The sequence below is a fragment of the Tachypleus tridentatus genome, chromosome 10 (genome assembly GCF_004210375.1).
Source record: "Tachypleus tridentatus isolate NWPU-2018 chromosome 10, ASM421037v1, whole genome shotgun sequence".
In the NCBI taxonomy this organism is placed as follows: domain Eukaryota; kingdom Metazoa; phylum Arthropoda; class Merostomata; order Xiphosura; family Limulidae; genus Tachypleus; species Tachypleus tridentatus.
This window is the reverse complement of record NC_134834.1, coordinates 64,850,311-64,877,150: the sequence shown is the minus strand read 5'-3', so window position 1 is coordinate 64,877,150 and position 26,840 is coordinate 64,850,311. Positions and strand designations below refer to the sequence as shown.

The window sequence follows — 26,840 nt, the reverse complement described above, 5'->3', positions numbered from 1 at the left end:
AAGTATTCTCATCCTGGGTCATTCAGTTGTCAACATGGATCTGTGAAGCATTACCATAGTGTTGAAATTTACATTCTGTAATAACATGGAAGAATTAGTCTCATAAAATGAAAAAAGGACAAAGTTTTCTCTTGAACTAATATGTTCACAGTACTATAGCGAGAGAACTTAGAAGTTTCGATTAAGATGACGTCAACAATATTATAAAAGCCTAATACAGCAATTAAATAAGATACACAACGATTGACCCGACAGATTTGTGTTACGAAGCTTGTCATGACTATCGCTTTTAAGATAATTATCTTTAACTCTTTTTATAAAAACTAAATAATAACTCTTAAACTGAGCAGTTTTGTATACCCAATAATATTTAACACCACTTTTGAATAGTTTGGACTTTCCATCTCGACCACTTTTAATTTTATCATCAGTAGTACTAGTTTCACTTACCCTTTTCTTATTTTAAACGCAAATCTTATTGAAACACGAAATTTTGCTGTAATCTTTCGTAAGGAGTTATTTTTGCCAGTAGTGATGTTAACAATCAATCACAGTATAATCTACCAGCATGTGACTGTTCACTGGTTCAGTTAATTTGTATACAATAGAGAGAAGCATCACATAATATTTCACCCAGTGTTTTCTTAACTATTTCCAAGAGTGTATAAATATATTTTAGTAAAACCCTTTTTAACATCCGTATTTCTTGTTATTTCTTTATAATAAAGATTTCTTTTAATTTTTTGTATTAATCAGTTGAAGATTATCGCATATATATTACGCAGGTGTACTTCATATTGGCCTTAATATACCTGGCGTTGTGATTTAAGTACTTATATCATATGGATTTTCTATTGTTAAATGACCATATTTCTTCTTAGAAATGTGAAACCAGCCTTACGTCGAATTTTTGGAATGGAAAAATTATAAATTACAGGATGAGGAAATTTCATAATGGCTCAGAAGGTATGAGCAACTATCATTAAAATTATATATCTTTATAATTTATTATAACCTAAATGTATCAGTGCTGTATCTCAGAGATTTCATGTAAAGCAGGGATGTATATTTTTAAACCACTGTTTTCTAAACGTTCTTGGCCCGGTATGGTCAGGTGGTTAGGGTGCTCGATTCATAATCTGAGGATCGCGGGTTCGAATACCCGTCACACTAAACATGCTCGCCCTATTAGCCGTGGGGGCTTCATAATGTCACGGTCAATCCCACTATTCATTGGCAAAAGAGTAGCCCAGGAGTTGGCGGTGGGTGGTAATAACCAGCTGTTTTCTCTCTAGTCTTACACTGCTAAATTAAAGACGGTAGCGCAGATAGCTCTCGTCTAGCTTGGCTCGAATGTCAGAACAAACTAACTAAACGTTTAGATTACATTTTGCGTTTGTGTGTTACTTCAATTGTTTATTTGTGACAAAAATAAGAATATAATGCTATTCGCACTTTTATTTAAAATATTTTAAATAAAATAATAATTTATGATGTAATCATATCAAACTAGGACTACACTGAATTTCTTGTGAACATCTCCTGCCATATAACCTTTACAGCTCGTTATATTAACGATCATGCATTTCATTTTGTAGTCATGGTATCTATATTTGAGATCCCAATACACATATAGGAATTTCGCAAATTGAATTTTTTATTGTTTTCAAACTAGTTATATTTTCCTATAGCTTTTTAAATTAATCAAATAAAGCACAAAGTTTACTTGAATACAATTTTAAAAACTTTTGTCCAAAGTTGTACATGTTTCGAATGTTCGCTTTGTTATATTCTTTCTAGAGATTATCTTATGTTAGCGATTAAATTCTTGGTTTGGCTAAACTTACAAACTCATCACAGGAAACATTATACATGTGTTAACTAATTTGTACATGTTCAGCAAAAACAGAATTTTCTATATTGGTTCTTGAGCAATCTTTTGATTTTTTAACCTTTATCACAAATTCATTTTCACACCCACATTAACTTTATTTACATATGCAACTTTTTCGATTAACCCTAACTTACCCTTAGTATTGTCTAAAATTTGTGTACAATGTTTTATAGGTTTAAAAGTAAGCTAAAAGTTTTGTTAATGTTTAAAACACAAAATATTTAACTAAGTAATCTGTTTGAATTTCGCGCAAAGCTACACAAGGGCTATCTGCGTTAGCCGTCCTCAATTTAGCAGTGTAAAACTAAAGGGAAGGCAGCTAGTCATCACCACTCACCACTAACTCTTGAGCTACTCTTTTACCAACGAATAGTGGTATTGACCATAACATTGTAACGTCCCTACGGCTGAAAGGGTGAGCATGTTTGGTGTGACGGAAATTCGAACCCGCGACCCTCAGATTACGAATCGAGTGCCTTAACCACGTGGCGATATGAGGCGTTTAATTAATTTGGGAATGTAAGATAATTATATTTTCTCAGCCATTGACATATTTACAACACTTATTATTGTTACAGTTAGGGTTTTCGAAAAAATAGTAGTTTAATTCAAGAGATAATTTTAAGTTTTCATTATAATAAATTGCAGCTGTAGAATCTTGACGTTTGTTTTGAATTAATATTTGTAATTCGGCGAAATTAACATGTCTGTGGGTTTTGGTTAAAGGTAGACACAGAAAGTTGACTGTGAGGAGTTAAAGTGTTGTAATGTTTTCAACTTATATTTAAGAAGCGTTTATACGAACACACCAATGGTATTCATATACATACATCAATAGTAACCGTGAGAATACATCAGTATTGACTATATGAAAATATCAATAGTAATGATGTGGATAAATTAATAGTAGTATTCGTATAACGTATACAAATATTGGTGTTTTTAAGTTTCAAAAGTATAGATATGAAAGTAGAGATCTTATTGTGGATTATTTCTTTTTTTCTGTAGAAAATATATACGAATTATATCAGTTATGTAAAGAACCTTCAGGAACGTTCCCTGATCCCTTGAATTGTAAAAAATATATAAAGTGTTTAAATAATAGACCTGAGGTCATGATATGCCCCTTCGGTCTTGGGTTTGATAATGTTCAGAAGAAATGTGTTACGACTTCCATCGAGTGCGGTAAGTGTATTTACATTGATTTGTTATCGTCCCTGTCTCTTATTTTCTTTTTGAGGTTTTAGGCTGTATCTGTTAACGCAACACGAATAACTCTTAAAATAAACGCTTCGTATTATATGATACGTTATTTTAAGGAGTTCTAACGCAATTAAAAATCTTAAATCGTTTAATAAAACTGTCAAATACTTTGTTTGAAATGTTTGCAATGAAGCTTTGGCAGAGCATAGCTTCTTTAGCTGGCTTTGTTTATACTGTTTGAAGTTAAGTATAATGAATTATCTACTCTCTGCCCATCACGAGTATCGAAACCTGGATTCTAACATTGTAAAGTTCGCAGATATAGGCTGTACCACTGGAGTGATCACTTCGTTTATTGTTTGCAAGTCTAAAGCACATTTCATGATGACGAGAAACCCAGTTGAAGTAAAAACGCATTGTAAAGACGGCTGTGTGTGTATAAAAACGTTAATTAAAATAAAGAACAGAACAACGTTTGTTAACCTGAAGATGACCTGAGAAGATTTTATAATTTATTTTGGTTAAAGTTTTAATACCCGTACCAGCCGTCTAAAGGTAGAAAATATTCGCTTACATACATTTTTGTTCGTGCTTTGACAGTGACATGTCTTTGAACCAGTTTTATCGTTTTTATACGTGTGTGTTTGGTAGGTTGTTCACCAATCATTTAGTATTGTTTTATTATTTAGATTCTTTATATAGGTGTAGATGTAATTTAAGTGACGAGGATTAACATTACTGTTTACTATTGATTTATAGGAAATACCACACGTTGCACAGGCTTACGCGTTTAGCGGCAGGAAACACGTTTGGGGGGAACATTAATGATTCATAAGTTTTTCAAACTGAAACATTCATACAGACTTTAGTTACCAAATGCGGCGGAAATTTAAAAGTCCTACCTTATCCGTGATAGAAATAAAGAACGGGTACTCATCAGTTTGTTTCTCATTTTACAGTTTGATGGAGTCTTTGTGTAATCCTCTAACTTGTAAATAAAGTACCCGTGTCATTAAGAAATCGTAAGGATCCTCACGTCGTCACGGTATTACATTCCCACACGTGCAAACTTCACGACTTTCCTGGAAGGTTTCTCTTTCCTCACGACTAAGCACGTGTAGAATCATCTTTATTTAAACTAGAAAGATTATTACGTTAGCCATCCACTCACTCACTGCCTTACTCTTTTAACCACCTTCGTACATTCAAGCGTATGAAGTATTTAGATTCAAGCTTTGCTTTACGTGATCAGCTCGTAAGTTTAGCTGTATATAAGGACTCTTCTCGAATTAGTGTGCGTTTAAAAATTACATTATAACCCTCAAAATGGTACAGCCAAAGAATGCTCCTACTTGGAATATCGGATGTTTTCAGTCGGTGATACTATTATTGATAATAAACACAAGATACTCATGGTCAGGTACGTTACGTATAATTGTCTTTTACTATAGATAATTTAATTATTCTAAGGCTTATTGGTAATATTAATATTTGCACATTTGTTAACGATACAAAATATTGTTTAAAACGTAGGATTTAGATATCCATGGATAATTAAAAACATAAAAATTTACATTTTCCTAGTACTTTGTTAATACAAACTGTGATGTAAAAATATTTCTATGTGCTTCTGTTCAATCATTGCGATTTTGAAACTGTCAATTTATTATAAAAGTTTTTTTTTAATCGTATAACGAAAAAAATGAAGAAAAGTTACATTTTCGCGACGGGGTGGTATTTTCTTAAAGTCATAATTTAAACTTGAACTGTGCGATAGTTAACATCACAGTATTATTGTGTGTGCGTGTGTTTGTCTTCTTATAGCAAAACCACATCAGGCTATCTGCTGAGTTTACTGAGGGGAATCGAATCACTGATTTTAGCGTTATAAATCCATGGACTTGGCGCTGTACCAACGGAGGACATATTATTATGTTAAACATAATTACATTTGCTATGTACTTTAGAAAATGTCAAATAGCGAAAAATCAAGTAATAAGAATGTTGTATTTGTAACTTTCTTCTATCCATATACAAAAATAAACATTACAAGCTAAATTAGTTAACTAAAAGATACTCGTTTGTTGAATTCCATATTTGTTTCTGTACTAACTATAAAAGTTAATATATTAAAATAATTCGTAGAGATAATTTATAGCAATTCAATTTTTTTTTATATTTTCTGAACTGTTCGTAAGGTGCTGGGACATGTTCGCCAACGTCTTATGGTAAGAGCAGATCCCTCTACAGAGTCTGTACCCTCCTCCCGCCTGTGATATATTCTACTAAGATTTTCATATTCCCTACATCGTGAATCCTGCTGATACGAAAGTAACACTTTGCCCCCTATGCTTTTCAATTTAAAAAAAAAATCCTAGTAATGATGCTGATAAGGTAAATAAAATCATGAACCTGAAATAATAATAATCACTTACATGCTGTTGTTTAAGAAAACATTATTCCTTACCACACTTCATATAGTTTAAATACAGTTTTCTTTGATAAATCAATATACGTTATTAAAAATAATCTTGAAAGTAGAACGGATGCGTTGTTCAGAGATAGTTCATACCGAAACATGTTCTTGGTTACGCAGGAAGTTTTTGTATTTCCTCAGGTAAGATGAATATACAATACATCCGGTGAAATTACATGAATGACGTAACCCGTCATGAGTTCATAGTTTTTCTTTCAATGATGCCTATGATTTTTACGTTGCAAAAAATCAATGTTTCGACTGTTATGCCAACTTGGTTAATATGTTTAAGTTGTTTTGATTACACAATGAGGTTATTATTTAAGTACATATTCTTATTTCATTCAGGATTAGCGCAGATAGCCCTCGAGTAGCTTTGCGCGAAATTAAAAAAAAAAATCAAGATTATCTACTTTGTGTTTTTCGAATAGTATAAAATTTTGTAATAAAATATAGATCCAGTTATCTTTAGAAGTTTTGTTTCTTTTTGTAATTATTCTAATATTTGTCATATAAACAAACATTAACCAAGAGGATGATGTTTTTATTATAAAGCTACGTAATATATTATCTGTATTTTATCCACTGCGGGAAATTGAACACCTGGTTTTTACTTTGTAAGCCCTTAAATATATCCCTGATCCATCGAGTAATTGAAAGGAAGATAATCACAGAATAATATAGAATCATGGTGGTGTAAGATATTTTTTAATTATTGTAACTTGTTGACTAGAGGAAGTTGCGGGTGGTAATTGCGACGTTAGGATCGAAATGTTTAATAATGTATGCTTAGAAAGCCCTAAAATTTGGTGTCGGATTTTTTTTTTGTAAGTTTGAGGATAGGTTATAAATATGAATCACAGTGAAGTATCAAGATGATACAGAGTTGTTTCTAGCCAGTGTAATGAATCAGTGAGTTTTTATTTTCATAGGTATATTTTTAACTTATGAATTTTACCAAAATAAATAACATTTTACAGTCACCACTCGTGTATTTGTAGCCAACATTAACATCGAGAAATAGGCAGAAGATCTTTAATTTTGAACAATCTAAGAATTCGATAAGAAAATATAAAAACCATAGCTCTGTCCTGTGTAATTTGTGAGAAAATTATAGTGTAGTTTCAGTTTGAAATGATCATCTAGAAAACATAATTTATCTTTCATTTCGTAGGTGAATTTCATACACGACTGGTGAGACTTGAGTAATCCTGAAAATATATTACGCTTTCGTTGCAAAAAAATGAAAGCGCAGAAAAAAAAACACCAATATATTTATTGTAAATAAATTGACTTGAATTCCTCGAGATACCTGTTTGTGTCTTACCAGGGACCTCATAGTAACAGTAAAACAGGTTTGTAAGGGTCAGCCATAACGATGATATTGTCGTCACGCCATCTAATTGGTCCCAAACAAAATTTACCATCGAAGTCAGATTTAATTTGTTAAGGATTGATGAAATAACGAACTATTGAGCAAATAAAGTGTATTGACACCAATTTAACACTAAGCTTGGACAAAGGTCTCTTGTTTACTCTTGCATGGTATTTTAAATCTGAGAATCTTACTGATCCTAGTACTAATAATAGTTGTTTTGAGCTGATTTTCTTTTCGTATAATTTCTCGTTCAGGTTAGTATTGAAACACTGTACTCTGTGTCACAATATATGTATACTCTTGCAGGTTGCTTGTGAGATAACTGGTAAGTATTAGAGGATTGAGTATGGTGTAACGTTTTTCTCGACGGTTCTTTTATTTAATTAAAACTCCTTTTTGTGAAAAACAATGTAGATCAAGGAATATCAAATAAATCTAATACACCAAAGTGTAGACAATGGAATACTAGTAGTATCCAATTTTTTTTACATTTACCAATGGTATATTACTATTTTTATCTTATATTTCATAGTATTACTGGGTTATTTAGTCAATAAATAATACACCAAAATGTACACAATGGAACATTAAACAGACCTAAGATGCCACAATACACTACACTATAAGATCTAACTTAGATCAGAATAGTAGTTATAAATATGTTTAAAGGTATGAACGTTTTTAATTTTTGTTTTATTGCCTTTTTAATAGAATGTTTAAAAATACAAGCCATAAATTATAAATTGTTTTGTCCTAAAACAAGTTAGAGCTGAATAAAAAGGAGTTTACATTAAAACTTGTATTGTTAAGTTTTTCTATTAATCGTGGCTAATAAATACATTATAGCTGATTTCAGGAATTGCTACACCTACTAATCAAGTAAAAAATCTGAATATTATCAAAATATGTTTTGTAATTAGTGTTTCATATATTTGAAACATTTATTGACTCCTTCAGTTGACTCTTTTGTTTTTCCTTTTCCTCTTGTATTGCATAAAAAATTATCATTGAGTTTGGTGTAAATGTGTGTTTAGTTGGTGAATGTGATAAAATTAGACCATCAAACACTAAAAATTCAAAATAATGTCATACTCCTAGTGTTTGTTTTACTTTCATAAGTATTTGATATAATTTTAAGTAAAATGTAGTTTTTAGTGATGCCTAGGTCTTATGCTAACAGATGAGTACTTAGCTGTATATTTCATTTTTGAGTAACAAATAAGAAACTTTAGTGACATTGCACCTTTGGTCTTAACTTCTACTATGTTTCTAAATAAATATAGATAATTATTTTTAAACATTTGTGGTTTTCATGTTTGAATGTATTATACTGCAGTAAAACTGATATGAGATTGGAGAGAGAGGGTTCAATGAATTAATTCTGTTAAATTCAGGAGAGTCAATGTTCAGTGAAAATAGTAAAAACATTTGCAGTTTGTTTTTTATTTACTCCACTTTTCTGAAAAACCTTAACAATTTCAAATTAAACGTACAATAGCATTTAACATTTTAATTGTATCTTCTTTTATATTTCAATACTTTGCATTGTGTTTGAACAAAACCTTTATCTTCTCACTTTCCTGTTTCTCTGTGTTTTGTTATTAAAATATTCAACACATATCTTTATTGCCTATTAAAACTTTTGTCTCATTTATACATACTGCACTCTTAGAAAATAAATGTATTGAAATTAACATTCTATACAAACTTTTGTGTTGTCATTAAAGTAATAAATGTTTTAATACATTTCTAGAGTTTTTTAAATTGTAATTATTTTGTATTTGAAGTTAATCTGCTTTGACAAATATACAAGTAATAAAAAATATTTTGTAAACATAAAGGAATGTAGGTATGCCATTGCCAAGAAATGAATGCACACAAGAATATAAGGATAATACTGTTATAAATTTCTACATGGTTTTCAATATTAAAAATAATTCTTACACTGTAAAATGTAGGAGTATAAAATGGTTATGAGATTGGTCAATTTGACCAATCTTGTAGCAAGGGTCTGTGATAGTTGGTAATAATCATGATATGTTTTGACCAAACATGGTTTTCCTTAATTGTATCTACTGTAAGTCCTAGACTCTTAGTTTCAATAGACTGATGTCTACCTCAACATGCCAGTGATATTCTAAAACAAACTGCATACCAACAATCAAGAGTATGTAACTTCCAGCTGCAATAATGTTAAAAGTATGCATTTTACAGTGTAACATTAAATTTTAATATTTAAAGGTGTGTATGAAGGGATGATCCGTATATAGCTGTATCATCCCTATATTCTTGTTCCCCCTACATCATTTTACAAAATGTTTTTTTTGTTATCTGTTTTGTGACCATTTTTTCCACTCTGACTGAAAATTGGTATATTCTGCAAATGTGTTTCACAAAATTTAATATTATGAGTATTGGTTATTTTTTCTCCTTCACTTCACCCAAAATATAAGGATTGGTTCCTTAAAGACACTGATTATATAACATCAAGTATTATGCATATTACACTCATTTAATGTTCCTTTATTATTGGCTGGTAATTCATTTTTTGCTCTATATGTATGCTTTTTACAGGTTCAACAAATTGATTTAAAAAAACTCACTTTAAAGGATAATTATAACATTGTGTACACTAGAATCATGACATTTTTGTAATATTACACCATGCACTGCCCAGGAACACACAACATTACAGGTTTAGATTTAAACGGATATTAGCAATAAGGTAGTTACAGAGTTATCTCGAGTGAAACAAGAAGAAAGGTGAATAGTGTGGTGGATTGGTCACTTTCTGGTTTGGTATCCTAGAGATGGTTTCCTCTCTTATTTTTTGGACTACTTGGGTAGAGAAACAAATGAAAATGAGTAGGAATAATCTTCTAAGGTAAAATTCTCTGTAACTGATGATTTTTTAGCATTAATATTTGTATTATCCCTATTGAGTACCTTGATCATCCCTACATATTGTCTACTGAATCAGTGATATGTATATATATATATTAGTTCTATGCTCGAATGTACATTATAGAAATAAAGAAGATCCATTGAGACAGAAAAACTGTACATCTGTGGCACTCTAGTACATTAGAAAGTTTGATAAATTTTAGATTTTTATATGAAATTACTTTGTGTCAATGAAAGATTGATGCTGTCCATGTTATGTAGTTTGTATATTTATCTATATTTGTCGCTATATTGTGTTACTGCCTCTGTCTCATGATTTCTATTAGAGATTCAAAATGAATATTAAGTTTGTCTTTCTTGATGATGCCATAAAGTATTTAAAGTCATTTTTCACACTATCATGAAATTTGTGCATTTACTAATATTTTTTAGTTGTGAAAGTGCTCTATTTTTGAATTTTACCCAGCTTTTGAACTGAACATTTAATTTGAAATAAGAAGGATTTTTCCTGAAATATACTTATTTTTATAATACTGTACTTGTATAGCTAATTCTTATAGTTTTAAATTATCACAGTTAACAGAAGTAACATAAATGCAGCAGCTCTGTAGTATGAACTCAAATGATTTATTATTAAACTTAGAAGATATGTCAACTCTAGTGTAAATTTGCATTTTTATCTTGCAGATTTACATCACCAATTTCCTTCAAGCAACCAAACATTAAGGTGAGAATATGAAAATAATTTACTATTGGCTTATGCTATGTTAACATACAGCTCCTTAAAGATATCAGCACAATACTTACCCAAAATATTGTATAAATCTTTAAGTTAACATCAATATATAGACACATACACGTACATTAATTTTTCAAAATAATTTTAGGGGTGAAATTTTAGACAGCAAAAATATTAAAAATTATCATATGGTGTAATAGTAGTTCAAATTTTAATATAAGCATAATTTCATTGCTGTTTTGATAAATGTAGTTATTTATTTCATTTCACTCCTTCTTCTGTTTTTGTCTTGATTTTTATATGTGGAGATTTTATTTTTACATACTCAAGTAATTTTAATTTATGTACCATTATTTTGTTTAAACATAAATGTGTTTTGTTGAAACCTCTTTTATTTGCTATGTATGAACAGTAATTTCATGTTTTGAGTATTTCAACCATGATTTAATTTCTCAATGTAAATTGATTTATTTACTTAAATGTTTCTGTAGGTTACAAGATGGATCAAGTCCTTGGGAAGGCAGGGTTGAGCTCTTTTATAAAGGACAATGGAGAAGTATTTGTGTTGATGAGAATACTTGGGGAGAGCAAGAAAAATCTGTTGTCTGCAAACAGCTAGGATACAGGTGAGTTACAACATTAGTGCACATTTCATATGTTTTAGTGACCTTGTTAGTATTCCACAGAGCTTGATGCTTGTCTCAACCAATATGTTGTCTATAAAATTGGGAGTTTATTGCTTATAAGTTTTATTTTTAAAATCACCAAGATATGTTTTTACAGACTAAGACTATTGAATTTAGAAAGGAAAGAACTGAGTCAAGAAATAAAGTTATTATGATGATCTAATAAGTTTTGTTTAAATATAATATAATTCTACAAAAACCTGAATTTTAAATCAGCAAAGTAATAATGGGATTTGAGCATGGTCAAATACTATAATACAAGGAACATGAATCCAATGATTAATGGCTTGCATACAATTTCACTTAGCACTTTGAGGTTGTAGGTGCACTTTGAGAATCACAACTAATACCAATTTTTCTGTAAGACAGATATAGACCAAAAGTTGATGATAGGTGTTGTTGATTAACTATATTCACTCTACATTGTACTGATTCAAAATGACAGGTATTGAGATCTATGCTGAAATAGCCTTTATTAACTTAGTGCAGAAATTATAAAACAGAAAAACAATCAAATGAATAAATGCTTTGTGTAGTTTTGTGCTTAACATCCAGACAAACAAACAAACAATTAATCAAGCTGCTTGAAATTTTGTGTTTCACAAATGAGCATTGAACTAAGTTACACAATTGTAAAATAAGACACAAATGTATGTTTTGAAAGCCTACATTCTGGGTTAACTTAGCTCTGAAGCAAAATCACTCATTTTGTAAATTGCTTATCTGTTGAGCAATGTACATATGTAACATAATTCCAGATTTAATTAAATAATATATAAAAATAAATTTTATATAAGTGGTAGGGTTAAGTACTTTGAAAACATAATTTGTCACTTATGAGACTTCATATTTTGTATATTTCTATTGCCTGATTTGAATGGTATTTGTCTTATGTAAGAATATTTCAAACTATAATTTACTTATTTCTTTGTTGTTTTTTTTAACATAGAGGATTTGAGCAAACTGAAGCTACTGGTAGTAACTTCATGTTAAATATCAATTTCACAAGTGTAAGCGACTTAGTATGCACAGGAGAGGAGAATTCCATATTTCAGTGTTACTACAGCAATAGAAGTGGATTATGTAATAGTAGTCAGGTTGCTACTGTTACATGTAAACCTGATTCAGGTAATTTCAAACAAATTATGAGTCTTTTAGTAAATACATATATCTTTAATAATTTGTTTGTATAATATATACAGAGATTTAAAGCTCATAAAGACTTTGATACAGATGATCCACAAAATCTGTACACCATATTGGAGACTGTAAACTGTGAATAATTTCAGTTAGTGTACATATTTTGCAGTTGATAAAATTAATATACTGAAGTGGTACTTAAATTGTTCATCTTTAAGTAGTTCTTCTTAGTTTACTGGTTCTGATACTGTACTTCCTTCCTCTCACAAAATTAGCTTTTCTCTTTTTGTTCACATGCCACAAGCCTTCTGCATTCCCCTATAGGAATCAAATATTCCAATATATCTTTCATGGAAATCATCATATCTCATCTCTCCACCAATACAAGAGCACTACTTTCATATGATGCATGTCCTTGAGTTGGCCCTGTTTTTGAGACATTTTGTGTCTAGTATGATCTTGGAGTCTTTTGATCAAAGGTTAGCTTTGGTTCAACAACAGTCTGCCCTTTTCCTCTTCCTTTATGTGCCACTACTAAACCATTTACTTCTGTTCATCTAATCATTACCCAGTTCCCATCTTTATCTTACTCTTTTGATGCTTTGATCCATCTCCTCCTATGGCTTTTCTCAGAAACCCTCAGGGGTTTTATGAGGACATCCTCTCCCTCCTCACTTCCATATTGGCCTGCCTGTCATTTTCAGCTCTGGTCCTATAAAAGTAATTTATTTGTTGCTTGGACCTTTTGGGTCATGATGCTCTATTGTCACTGAATCGACAGATTCTTTTTTATAGGTTCTTCAGTTGGCCCTGTTTTTGAGACATCTTGTGTCTAATATGATCTCGGAGTCTTTGGATTCAAGGGTAGCTTTGGTTCAACAACAGTCTGTCCATTTCCTCTCCTGGCCTGTTCATCTCAGTTGGAGCAAAGTATGGTATTGATTCGTGTTTCTCACTTCCCCCATTCTCAGGCCTTGCCTATTTCTCCTTCTCATGGTGCTACTTTTTGTCATTTTCCAAGATAGTGCTTGTTACATGAACAACAGCTCCAGTGATTACCTAGTGTGTTTGGGTCTAATGGGATCTCACTTAGAGATCTTCATTCATTGGTTGAGCCCATTCATTTCCAATTCTTAAGTTCACTAAGATTTGTGAGAGGGATTTGTCTTTTCTTACCCTTCCTCCATTGTGCTGCATGCCTGTTCCCTTTCCTTCTCCTTGGGATCCTTTGTCATACCTGCATTTGTCCAAGGCAATGCAAGACCTCCTCATGCAACAAGCTACTGAATCTACTCTAAGTAGTTTGGGGGGTTACTCCTACCTGTTTGTAGTTCCCAAAATGATAGAGGATTGTAGTCTGATCATTAACCTGTCTCTTGTCAAATGATATGTTCACATCCAAACTTCACTATGGAATCCTACCTTACACTTATGAGGACATTTTATCCAGGATGACCAAAATGTATTTCTGCAATTCTTATCTGCATATTCACATAGCAGAGCTTTCTCAACCTTATCTTTGGTTTGTACATGGGGGAGAGGAATGTACCAAGTTTATGCCCTACTCTTCAGACTAAATTCAATGCCATACATCTTCTGTCAGGTGATATGATTCTTCACTCTACATCATCATGTCCTGGGGTTTCATTTTCACTTTTTCTTGGATGACTGGTTTCTTCTTGCTTATTTCAAATGGAAGTTAAGTTAACTTGATATATTTTTGCATTTGTAATAATTTTACTCTAAATACTTGTTATTTGGCACAGATAGCCTAGTTACTTTGTGTCAATAAATGTCAAACTATCAACCAACTAACTCTTGTTTCTTATAAGTACTAGATAATTAAACATAAAAGAAAACTATTAACAAATCTTGAAAAAAGATGATGTGGCAGGTAGGTGTTCTTCCTTGGTTTTCCTTCGTGTTTGTTCCTAGCTGGACATAGTGAGGAGATACCTGGTTCAGAATTGGTGTGATGCCCCCTTCTCCAATCATCTGATCTGCTTCTCACATCTACAGGTGTATCCTTCAAATGCTTGGGGGGGGGAGTACCTCTGTTTTTCCCTCTTATCAGTCCCTCCTTCTTTTCAATGTGGGATTCTAGCTAATCTTGTGGAGGTAAGTACTATGTCAGAAATTATAATTTTCCTATACTGAAAATGTATTTTCAGAAGGTATTTCCATCATCTCACACTTCTCACCCTCTTCCCCACAATCCTCTAGTGGTTACATTGTCTGCCATATTTCAAAGTGACTGTTCAGTAGTGGCACACACAGGGAGTGACATGCACCAAGTTAGTAGTGTTCTCATATTGGTGGATAGATGGCACATGATGATTTGCATAAAAGACGTGTTCATATCTTTGATTCCAGTTGGGAATCTGGAAGGATTTTGGCAGCCATTATAAAACACATTCACACATAGAGGGAAGAGCTAATACTCTGAGAGGAGGGAGGTACCCATCATAAATACATTTTTTACTCTAGGAATATTATAACCTCTTAAAATATATAATTATAAAAGTAGGTTTTAAGCTTTTTGGATTGTTTCAATTTAAAACATTGCTTTTTTGGGTATGAATTTATATTTAATTAATATTACTGATGCAGTGTCATCTGCCTTAATAGTCAAATTGTAAGATTGTATATTTATATGATTTATCAATAAGATTTCTTCAAGTATTATTATAAGGTCATTTTGGTGTCTAATAACTTTTGTTCATGAAAATATTATTTGTGTTGAAACAATAACTTATATTTCTCATTTGTTAAACTGCTTTTACATATGTATAATCTTCAGAGTTTACTGTTAATTGAATGTAAGATACAAAGGATTTTTTCAAATTGTATAAATTTTGGTTTTTGTTGATGGATCTGTTTCATATACATTTCTAGCTTCCTTGTGTGGTGTTAATGAATTTGGCTTTCAAGGAAATTGCTACCAGTTTGTATTGGACATTACAGCAACTCATGCAAAAGCTGAACACCAGTGTCATGAAGAAGGAGGAAACTTAGTGGAAATTAATTCCCAAATGGAAAATGATTTTATATCGGATTGGCTAAACTTCCAGAAAGGTGAGACAAAAATGTTTATTAGAATTCTTTCATTAAATATTTTTATCAAACACCATGAAATCTTTATTTAATTTGAATATTTGTAGTAACATAGTATAACTTTTAATTAATTATTTAGCAACTTGACTTCATGAAGCATACACAGTTTAGAAACTTGTTTTCATAGTATACAAACCAGTTTTTGAAGATAATCTTTTTAGTTCACTCTCCTGTTTATCAACTCTTTCTTGATACAGTCACCTTTTTTTAGTTAATTTGTTTTGTTAAACATGAATATGTTTATTGCAACCTTATGAGCTTTCCAAATCTTATAGCTTTTGAGAGTGAAGTATAAGACACAAGCTCTCAATAAATTAAATAGTGTAACATAGTTCTAGGACACCAGTTAATCATTCATTACTACAAAATATGAAATTTATAATTGCCATTTAAATTAATAAGCCCTCTCATCCATTGATACAGTAGTAAGTCTGAAGGCTTACAAGGCTACAAACAATTTTAGTACCCACAATGGGCACAGCATATATAGCCTGTGATGCAGCTTTGTGCTTAACAACAAAGGAAATGGAATTAAAAAGTGAAAACAAAGCTCAGTATTAAAATATTTTTTAATAATCAATAGCCTTCTAGCTACTTTCCAGTTATAAGCCTTTCAACTTTATTTTTCTCTATATAATGCTTGAAGCTTCAAATTCTCTTTGACATGATAATTTTACATGATTGTTACACATTTTACATTTTGTGGGGGAGTATTCCTGTTCTATAATCATGACTTAGGTAATATTTTACCTGAATACCATGCCTTATTTCTTCACGTTCTTGGCTTAGCTCCTGTAACGTCAACTCTTATTGATTTTTTTTTTCACAAGACTAATTATCTTATTTTTATCTCGCAATTTCTAATTCTTTTTGTTGTCCATTTTTATTTCTTTTTTAATATTAAGCCTCTCTTGTTTCAATCTTCTTATTGTTTTCTTGAAACTTTATTTGTTAAAGTAATCAATTCCTTCGATTATTGTTCTTTCCTTGTAGCTAGCTACCTTATACATATGCAGTGGACTCTCACTTGAAGTTGGTTCCATGGATCAAATAAGTCTTTATACCTTACAGTGTTTACTGAATAATTCAGAAGAATAAATTGTTAACATGACTATTACATTTTTTTCAAATCCTTTTAACATAGGTTAAGTGTGGTAGGTAAAAGACTATTCATAACGGCATACATATTATGACCCTTCAGAATGAGATTTGTTTTTGCCTTTAGATTCAGAAGATGTCTTCCTGGAGTAGCAATAGATTCTGGGTGCATGCACCATTTGTTTTCTGCATCAGCTTTGGTCTTATGTTGTAATACATTACATGTACATTAATTTTAAAAAATGGATCATTTCTAAGTGATCTATTGCATCATTTTTTAAGTGGATCTGATATCTTCTCATTTTTGAAGCTTATACTCTCTTAATGCTTCAGATGGCATTTATTTAATTAATTTTTTTGGTGGATTACCTTGTTTCTTGTGGTTTTGATAAGTATTTATTTGAAGTTTACCAATATATTATGGATCATATGGTCAGCAAGTAAGTGAGTTGACTCCATAGAACTTCATCCTACTTCCAATGTCCAGCCTGTTCTTTCTGTCAGTTTTGGCCTCTTTTTCAACAATATTTTATGTACAAAATTAACCAGTTTGACTTAGTGAAGTTCTGTTCCAGTATCTAGAAGCATTGGCCAAACATTTTTAAGGCAGGAATGATCTGTAGAGATCTCCAATTAAGATGTTAGTTCTTGTTTTTGAAATTATTATTATTTTCCTTCTTCACTTTAAGATGATTTGGGAAAAATTATATAGATGCAAAGTTGGTGGCAAATTGGCTATATATTTCTTGAGAAATGTGTTTGACTGAATTATGGTTATCTAGATAGAGGGCATAAACATATGGATAATAAAGTAATACTGTCACATGAAAGAGATTTTGCAGGTCGTATGCAAGTTCAACTATCATAAAACAGTGCTTGAGGTGATTAGATAGATAAAATAACTACAAATTTCTATCTTGGAGATAAGCCAGGAAAATATCAATAAATTATTATAATTGTGGTATCTACCTACTTAAATTTCAATTTAAAATATAAAGATTTATGCTGTATGTATTTAAGGCATTCTTTAAGTGTTAGTTCTGACACAGTACTACCTCCTCTCACCCGTACCTCTCTTGACCTTCATTTGTCCTCAAAGCAGTAGTAAATTTTCTGTACAGTGCACTAGTCTTTAATCTTCTTTTTGTGTGTGTGTGTGTGTGTCATTGCAGCAACATGTGCTTACCCTCCACTAATCCCATTGTGCCCTCTATACTAGTGTAGGTAGCTCCATCTACCACTGCAGCACAAATCCTCAGATTCTCAATTTGGCATTCTTGTGTTTAGATGTGCATTTTAACTTGTTTTTCAGATAATAACGCAATTTTGGTTGTGCTTCAAGTTCAAGCTTTCCCTAGGTTCTTCCACTTTTTTCATGTGGTCCATGTGACATGTTGCCTTTTTTATTCCAGATTGGAACCTCCATATTGTTCTTCCTCCCTTGTCTGGTTCTCCCTGTGAACTCATTATACTTTGTTTCTTGTAACATAATTCACCTGTGATCTCTGCCCTTCCCATTCTTGGCATGAGGTCTTCATTGTTCTGATTTTTATGCCATTCTTTACCATTTCTCCTATGTTTTTGTTATCTGTATCGGGCTTCCTTCCCTTGACTTTGGCTATCTGACTAGGCTATTTTATCTTTTCTTCTATTTCTTTCCCTTCCATTTTTCATGTGTATTCCCATTCGTTTCTAGATCATCTCCTTTGTCCAGTTTATTCCCTGCTTTATTGTTTGGCTTGCACTGTCTCCTTTCATTATTCTTTCTCTTGTCCAGTTGTTCCATGGCATTTCTGCTTTCCCTGATCTTTCTTCTATTATGATTATGGGTTGGGTTCATAAACTCCTACACCTGGCATACTTGGATGTGTCTCCAAGCATTTGACATTTACATATTATTTTTCACCCCAAATTCATCATCTAATCCTGTCTTTAGCTGCTTAACATTGCCATAATTTGAAGAAGATCATTCAGGCTGGTAAAAGTGGACATTTCCCTAAACATTCATTGCTCATTCTCTGCATAATAACTTTATAGTGTTTTCTTCAGGCAGATATTGTTTTCCTCTTATGGCAATTCTACACACATTTATTTGCATTTGAGTGGATAAATATCACATTGTTATTTGTTTCTTTTATTAGTGCTTATGCATTACATTTCAGGATCCCACCAGGTGTCAGCTGTTACCTGGTCAGGTGTGCTGAATTTTACATTTGAACACTTTATCTGTATACTTCTCTAATCCTCATTGTGGAGATAAGGTGTTTCTGTAAGACCACTGGATATGTATCTCAATGATGTAATGTATATGTGTATATAAATATATATATGTATCCTAAGGACCATCTCTCATGGACTTCATGAGTAAAGCATATCTCACGACTGGCCTGTGATTCTTATAATTAGTCTTTCTGATTTTCAAAATATGGTAATGCAGACACCCATTGCACCATCTCTGGTGGGTCATTCCTCTAAACACCTCCCCCATGCATCTTCTCCCTTTCTTCTAGTGGACCAAGGAGTTCCTTGCTACTTCCAGTTCCTAGTCACTAGAGTGCTGAATCATAGAGGTTTTCTCATGAGTGGGTTTTGTACACAACCTCATAGCCATATTTACTCACTCAATGAGAAGAGAGATATTGTCATTTTGCTCCATATTATAAGTGCAATACAGTGCAAAATCTCTTATGCAAGATGCTTCCACTACATGTTCTCTGCCAAGGTGGATCACAGTTGATAATCCAGTGTATACCAAGATGCTTCCCATGTATGATGTTGTCTAAGCAAACTCCACTTACTGTTTTTGTCCTTGAACTACACTTGGCATAACATGTCATATCCCAAGTAACTTCTTCTGGATGTTTTCTTTGGATTGTACTTGGAATATTCATATACTCCCTACATATCTTATTTGTGGCACATCTGCTTTTGTGTAACAGTTGCTGTCTGCTTGATTACTTGTTTTTTCACCTTCACCAGCTCCTCCAACTTTCCAATGGGGGAGTGGAGGTAATACTGCTTCCAAAGTTTGTTTTCTAACACTGAAAATGTATTTCTGACAGGTACTTACCTCTTTTTATCCACTTCACACCCTTCCTCCTTATTGGTTTGCCCATATTTTCAAGTTTGTATATACTAATTCTTGAAAGTAAAGATTGTGCCAAAACGGAAGAAGGAGTTATTTATGCTAGTATAGAGGGTGTAATGAGATTGTTGAAATGTGGTCACATGTTTAGAGACTGTTGCTGCAGTGATTCAAAAAATATAAGCATATAAAATATTTGTATGCTGTTTAAAAAGTTTAACAATGCTTGGAGGGCAAATGAAGGTCAAGGTAATCATGGGTGAGGGAAGGTAAGTACCTATCAAAAATGCATATTCAGTGTTAGAAAATGTTAATGCATAGCAGTGCATTATAACATTTATCATGCAGATATATTCCATTGTAGATATGAATTTATAAAAAAAAGAAAGATAATTGACAGTCACTCAACAGCAAACACTGAATATTCTTTGAATCTTTTGTTGTTTCAATTCTATAATGTCTTTTTTAGCAATAAGTTATTCTTAATGAAATTAGGTTAAATTGTCTATTCAAAACGTTTTAACTAAATGGGTAGTTGAAAACAGATATTTATCAAGAGGTAGCTTTAAAAAAAAATACTTCATTTTAATAACAATTTTCATAAATCCACAATTGTAACTGCTGTTACTTTGTTAATATTTTTTGTTAAGCTTCAGTGCCAGAAGAAAATATTTTAATAATGTCTATATTTCTTATTTCAGATACTTTTTTGTCAACAGAGCTTTATATATATTATCTTAATCTTTGTTGCAGTAACGTCTAAGGTCCATATAGGAGGAAGTCAGAGTAATAATGTGTGGAAGTGGAACAGTTCTAGTAAAGAAATACAAAACTTTCAAAAATGGTTTAACAAAAATAATTCAGTTGCTACTTTGAATGCTTCAAGTTTAAAGACTGCCTGTTTAGTTCTTCAGAATGTTTTCAATCATCCCAATTACAGAAGCATTGAAATGGAATATTTCTTTTGGAATTCTCAAGATTGTGATGCAAAATTGCCATACATTTGTGAAAAACCTCAAAAAAATATTGGTAATACCACCTTTTTTGTTGTTTAAAATTTTTTTTTTTGTTAAAACTTCAAAAGTGTTTCAAAATGTTTCCACCTTCTTTTTTTTTTTTACATTTTGATCTGAACATAAATATATACACACACACACACATATATATATATATAATTTTTGGTAGCAAAAATGTAGCTTCTTCTAATGGTATTAATATGAATTTATGTATATGTTAAAGAGCATTGCACCTATGAAGCTTAATAGTATTTGACAGTTGTTTTATTTTTGGTTCCTGTGTATATTTATAAAATTAATGGTGGACAACATTCTGTGTAACAGCAATAACCTCATTTTTATAGAATAAATTTAAAAATAAGTTTTTTAAAAAATCCATTTTTTGAAAGTAAATGTATGGATTGGTCCCAACTAATGGAAATCTAAGTTTTTGAGATGAGATAAAATGTTAACTCTTAAATTATGAACTTATGCCTTTATAGAGCCTATATTACTGCTCACTCTGATATATAGTGTTTCCTGAGTGTTACATTAAACTATGAAAGTCGAACTTTCTGAATAAATCAAAGCTAGTTTTCATGTTTGAGCTTATCTTTAAGCCATAAATTTTCCATTATATCTATTCACTAAATATATTTTGGAAAAAAGTGTTAAAACTTCTTTTCCTAATTTCCACTGTAAATACTATCAGGTTGCATCCACGGAAAAGGACTAAACTATAAAGGAAAGGCCAATGTTACAGAACATAGGAGTGCATGTATGAGGTGGGATAACCCAGAAATATGGGATATAGTTCTTTCAATGATGCTACAGGGAAAAGAGGTAAGACATTTTTCTTGTACATATTTATACATATAAATTATATATAAATAATTTACTTGTTTTGGTAATTTGATTAATTAATTGTTTGTGTGTTTGTTTTAAACCAGGACTTGAAAGGTCATAACTTCTGCAGAAACCCTGATGGGTTTGAACAACCATGGTGTTTTGTATCAGTTACCAATTTTGCTTTTTGTGACATTCCTTCTTGCCAGTTGATTGGTAGGTTTTATCATAAGATGATATTGTAATAATATTAAGTGAATGGAGGAAATAATTTAATATGTTCTTATCTAGTTATAAACAATATTAAATTTGCAATGGTGTTACCTGTGAAACTTATAACTTTTTGTACATGATGTCTTAGAGGGATGCATAGGTTTATCATTAATTACTTTGTACTTTTTTTTTTTGTAATTTTATTTACAAAATCATTACTTTTATCACATTTTATATCTACTCTATTATAGAATCAGTAATAAACTAATTTTTGTAAAGTCACTGTCAAATTTACTTCCTTTGTTTTGACATGTTTCTTCATATATTTATCACCACAAGCTTCCTCATAAATCTGTAAGCCTTAACAAACTTGGCTATTCATTGTTAAATAAAATTAACTGTAAATAGCATACATACAAATAGAGATATACTGTAGTGAGTACATTTATTGGAACACCACAACATTTATCATTTCATGTGCTTTACAAACAAAATAATCATAGATTTACTCTAGAAATTCACTTTTTATTATTTTAAATTAATCTTGGAGGAAACTATTTCAAAATTAGTGCATAGGTAATGCCTATGTTTCTTGGATGTTAACATTTAGAGTGGTCATCTTTAGCATCCAAAGTCTCTGGTGTAATGTTTTTTTGAGTTGTGTCTTCAGTAAAGTAGTTTCTTTTGTCCAGCATGGAGTCCATCAAATCTTAGGTTTGTTTTTATTTATTTGTGGTGACCATTTCATTTGCTGGAGATCTCCTCAGCTTATGTTCTTGGCCAAGTAAATTGAACGTTTATTGGAAGCATGATTAGATCATTATCATTTTAATTACGAAATTTTACCCAATCATATTTTTTTCAAAGGCTATAGCATGATGAACCAATATGATTGGTAGTTATTCTGATCTGTGATAAAATTTTATGAAGACGATTGCCAACAGGGTCAACACTATTCACAGATATTGTGTCACAAACCACAACACAACCTTCTGCATTCTTGACTGTTTTTGCAAGGCACTTCTAAATTGTATTGTCTCTCTCCAGCACACATATATGTGTAACCAGACAGTTAGAATTTAGGCTTATCAGTCCAAAGCACCTATTATCAGTGTTCCAAAGATCAAAATACATTATTTTGCAAAAGCTAGTTTATTTATCATATTATAATTACATAACAAAAGCATTTTTGCTGATACTTTTCTTAAATGACACATTTCTGTAATATTCTTGAGACTGTTCTTATTAGTATATTATCTGTGTATGACTTTTCAATGTCATTAGCAAAGTTTTGCAATTTTTAATTGTTTCTTTCAGATAATTGATTTTGAGATATATTACATCTCTTTCAGTGAGTTTCTTTCTTCCTTCATCTATGTCCTGGTTGATGTTATAGAACCAGTTTCTTTGTGTGTATCTAATGGGTAAATAGCTGAGGTTTTCTGCACATTTTTAAACTCCAATCAATATCATTCACAGATTTGATTCTGTCAAAGAGTGTTAATTTTGTCTATTTTGGCATATCACTTGCAATATCATCTTATGTTAGCTGTCCTAACTTTTTGGAAAAAAAAATCCTCCTTTTTATACCTACACGTAACTGCATGAAAACTCAGAATGCAAAAACAGTGTACTTAAACTAAAGACATTTATGAGTGGTTAAGTTGCACTACCTTGTATTTAAACTAAACATCTTGAACAATTGTTAAAATTCCATGACACTAAGTCATTTGTAGCAGTAGCTTAAATTAATTGGAATTCTAGCATACTAATATCATGAGAAAGTGAAAAAATAATAACTTTTTCCAGTTTAATGTTTTTCTACAACATTTTAAACTACAATTCTGAAACAAATAAAAACTACAAAAGTAATGAGGTATGCTCACAAGTTTGCACATCAAGTAGTAATACATTTAATAGATCTATCTGTATTCTCTGATGCATTAAATTCTTTACAACTTAATTACAAACTGTGGTTTTCCCACTCCATGTCTATGAATCTATACATGTACAGAGTAAGAGATATATTGGGATTTTTTAAAATTCTTCAAAATTGATTTTTTGATATTTTTTTTGCCATTAGATAAACGTATCACTTCTTTTGTTGTGTCTTTTTCAAAGGAAATGGAACAGTTGTTTGTGTTACTGTAACTTTACAATTTTGCCTGGTTAGAAAGTAAAATTAATATAATATGTATACTTTAAAGTAAATTAAGACTTTATAAACACTTGTGTTTAAAGTTTTTTTCTAAGTGGAATATGAAAATTTTGTTTTTAGATTAAAAGTATGCAAGTAGTTTAAAATTCATGAACTAATCTTCATGAAACTTAATTAAAAGTAAAAAAAAATATATATCTTTAACATCTGTTGTTTCTTGGTAAATGAAAATAAATGTGAAACAAAAAAATTTCACTTGCAGTAACATATTCATGCATATATGTATATTTTTATTTTATATTGTCCTTTTCCTTAGAACCTAAGACCACTGCTAAACCATGTGAAGCCAATAAGTTTGAGTGTTCACCTGGAACGTAATTATTTTTTGCATTGTTTCTCTTTGTAAACACTTATTGATTTATCTTGTAATTGTTACATGAACCATTTATTTAAATATATAATGAACATATGTGCATAAGGATAGTACAATTATGTAAATTTAAATTTATATTTGCTTTTACAACCAGTATTCTTTTATCATATGCATTTTCTTATTGTGCATTGTTTTTATTTCATACAAAAATATAGCATCAGCTATTTCTATTCTAAGCTTTTGGTTCTTACTTGTTTTAATAATCATGAACAAAGATTTACTTATATTGATTGTTTTTCTGAATTTGTTTTATTTCCATAGGTTTTTACTGATTTAAAAAAAGCTTAGCTTTTGTTATTGTTATTCTCTCTCTCTCCTTCTTTCACTTTCAAAGTTTCAAAAGTTTATTCTGGTACTTTTAAAATTTTCTTAGAAAAGTTTTTATAATTAGCCACCATTGCAAATAGTTGAAATACTAAGATTCAAAAACTATATTTTAAGAATCTGTAATATAAGTTAAAGTCAATTCAAATTTTAGCAATACCTATTAATCTATTAATTTTGTCCAAGGCATTATGAAATGTAAAAGAAGATAGTCACAAACTGCAAGGAAATATACATAACAAAGGCAAATTAATTTAGTGCAAAAAGCAGCTCTAGGAAAATCGTAGTAAGAGCTTTAAACTAAAAGAATATTTTTAGTTTAATTCAGATTTGTGTGCTTTCCTTTTCCCACTCCATGTCTATGAATCTATACATGTACAGAGTAAGATATATATTGTGACTTTTTAAATTCTTCTTTCAAATTGATTTACATACTTCTGAACAACTGTGTGAAATATGAAAAATCTCTTTTTGGTTGATGAGTAGTTTTTTATTCATAGGTGCATTCCTCTTACATGGACCTGTGATGGTTATTTTGATTGTACTAATGGAGCTGATGAAATGAATTGCAGTAAGTCTTTTGAAACTATATTAAGCTTTATATAAGTTTGGTCAATATAATGTTGTAAATATTTAACTTTTTTTCTCTACTAGCTAAGTATTTTCTTAGATTTTACTGCTTTTTAAAAAAACTTAGTGATATATATAATATTAAGTACATAATATTAAATTAATTTTGAGTATTAGCAAGTCACATGAAAAACATAGCCAGTATCAATTTGCAATGGATTGCATGATCATAGCTTTATATTAACATTTAGTGTCCTGTTATCAAAGACTGTTTTTTTTGTTTTTTTTCTTATGCAAAATATTTATACATTCAGAACATAAAGATGTGTTGATATTAAGGTTTAGAATTTCTAAGATGGGGATCTTTCTCTTACTTAATAACATTGGAGAACAAAGAACAGTGGATAAACAGTGCACCAGGACATGAAATCCTTATGATAAAGCTTATTTCAATGAAAATTACACTGCACAGCTATTTGCAAGATGCAAACTTTTCCTCTTGTCATCTATTTCTTTTACCAAAACCTTTTGGCAACCCAACTTTATGAGTTATTATGGAAAAGTGTTAAAAACAATGTCACTTAATAACAACTGTGAGACAATGTTTGATTTATTTATATTAAACATAGATAAAAAAAAATGTTTTTATCAAGAATGAATAATGGATAGATATATTTTACAAGCAAGAAAAACATTTAATACTCTTTCAAGTATAGTAAAATTCAACTTCCTTCTTGAAAATTTGAAACTATAAGTTGGTTCAACATGGCAATACATTCATCACCAATTCACACTACAAATATTGTTCAGAAATCACCATGTATCTTGATTTAGTTTTAATAGCTACCAGACTTGATAAACCAACTTCACATAAGTACATTGTCACAAATGGAATGACAGCAACATCGGCTTGTCTAGCAAGTGTCAGCTTATCAGCCAAATGAGCCTGATACTTTGTAAACAACAACTTGGAGAATAGATCCCTCTGCCCCTAGCTCTCCTGCAACCCAAGAAACTCTTCTTGAAAACCAGGCACAATGTCTTCTAATTTGAACACATCCACATCAAAAAGATGTCTGAACCAACTTGTCTTTTTCGTATATCCAAGGTTTGGAGGATTATATTTATCCATTTCGATCACCAGCCTGTTCAGATGGTAGTGAAAGCAGTCCTGTACATCACTGAGTTTCTCCATTTCACAATTTTCAGGAAATGAGTACAGGAAAGGAAAAAACAGTTGCTATCTTGCTCATCTTCAGTTCCACTATCCCACAATAGGAGTCTTTTCTTGAAGGCAGACACCTTTTTTACGACATTACAATCTTCATGTTTCTTCCTTGCATTTCCACGTTCAGCCCATTTAAAGAAGAAAAGATATTTAATAGGTATGCTAATTTGAACAGCCAGACAAGGTTTTGGAGAAACTTGGCATGATCATCATTTTTCATCTCTAGGAAGAGTTTGGTGAGCACCTTTCCCTGAGAAAGCCAACAGACCTCTCTGAGTGAAATAGAAGATGTGTGTGCTTTGAATCTATCTCTTCACAGAGGTGTCAAAATACTCTGTTATTCAATGCTTTAGATT

The 26,840-nt window shown here is 31.1% G+C and overlaps 1 protein-coding gene across 6 annotated transcripts in view; it reads left to right on the top strand.

The window, feature by feature from the left end:
• The window catches only part of LOC143229459 (neurotrypsin-like), a 70,327-nt gene that overhangs the window by 8,701 nt on the left and 34,786 nt on the right, over window positions 1-26,840 (top strand). For 5 of the 6 annotated variants that reach the window (XM_076461802.1, XM_076461801.1, XM_076461800.1 and 2 more), the window contains 11 exons: window positions 882-966; window positions 2,903-3,079; window positions 10,543-10,582; window positions 11,086-11,220; window positions 12,230-12,408; window positions 15,316-15,495; window positions 20,471-20,746; window positions 21,425-21,555; window positions 21,663-21,774; window positions 24,246-24,303; window positions 25,187-25,257. In XM_076461802.1, the coding sequence (XP_076317917.1) occupies window positions 882-966; window positions 2,903-3,079; window positions 10,543-10,582; window positions 11,086-11,220; window positions 12,230-12,408; window positions 15,316-15,495; window positions 20,471-20,746; window positions 21,425-21,555; window positions 21,663-21,774; window positions 24,246-24,303; window positions 25,187-25,257 (1,444 nt within the window). Of the gene's footprint in view, window positions 1-881; window positions 967-2,902; window positions 3,080-4,003; window positions 4,518-10,542; window positions 10,583-11,085; window positions 11,221-12,229; window positions 12,409-15,315; window positions 15,496-20,470; window positions 20,747-21,424; window positions 21,556-21,662; window positions 21,775-24,245; window positions 24,304-25,186; window positions 25,258-26,840 lie in introns of those variants that run through there. The other variant, XM_076461804.1, reaches the window with a different exon arrangement.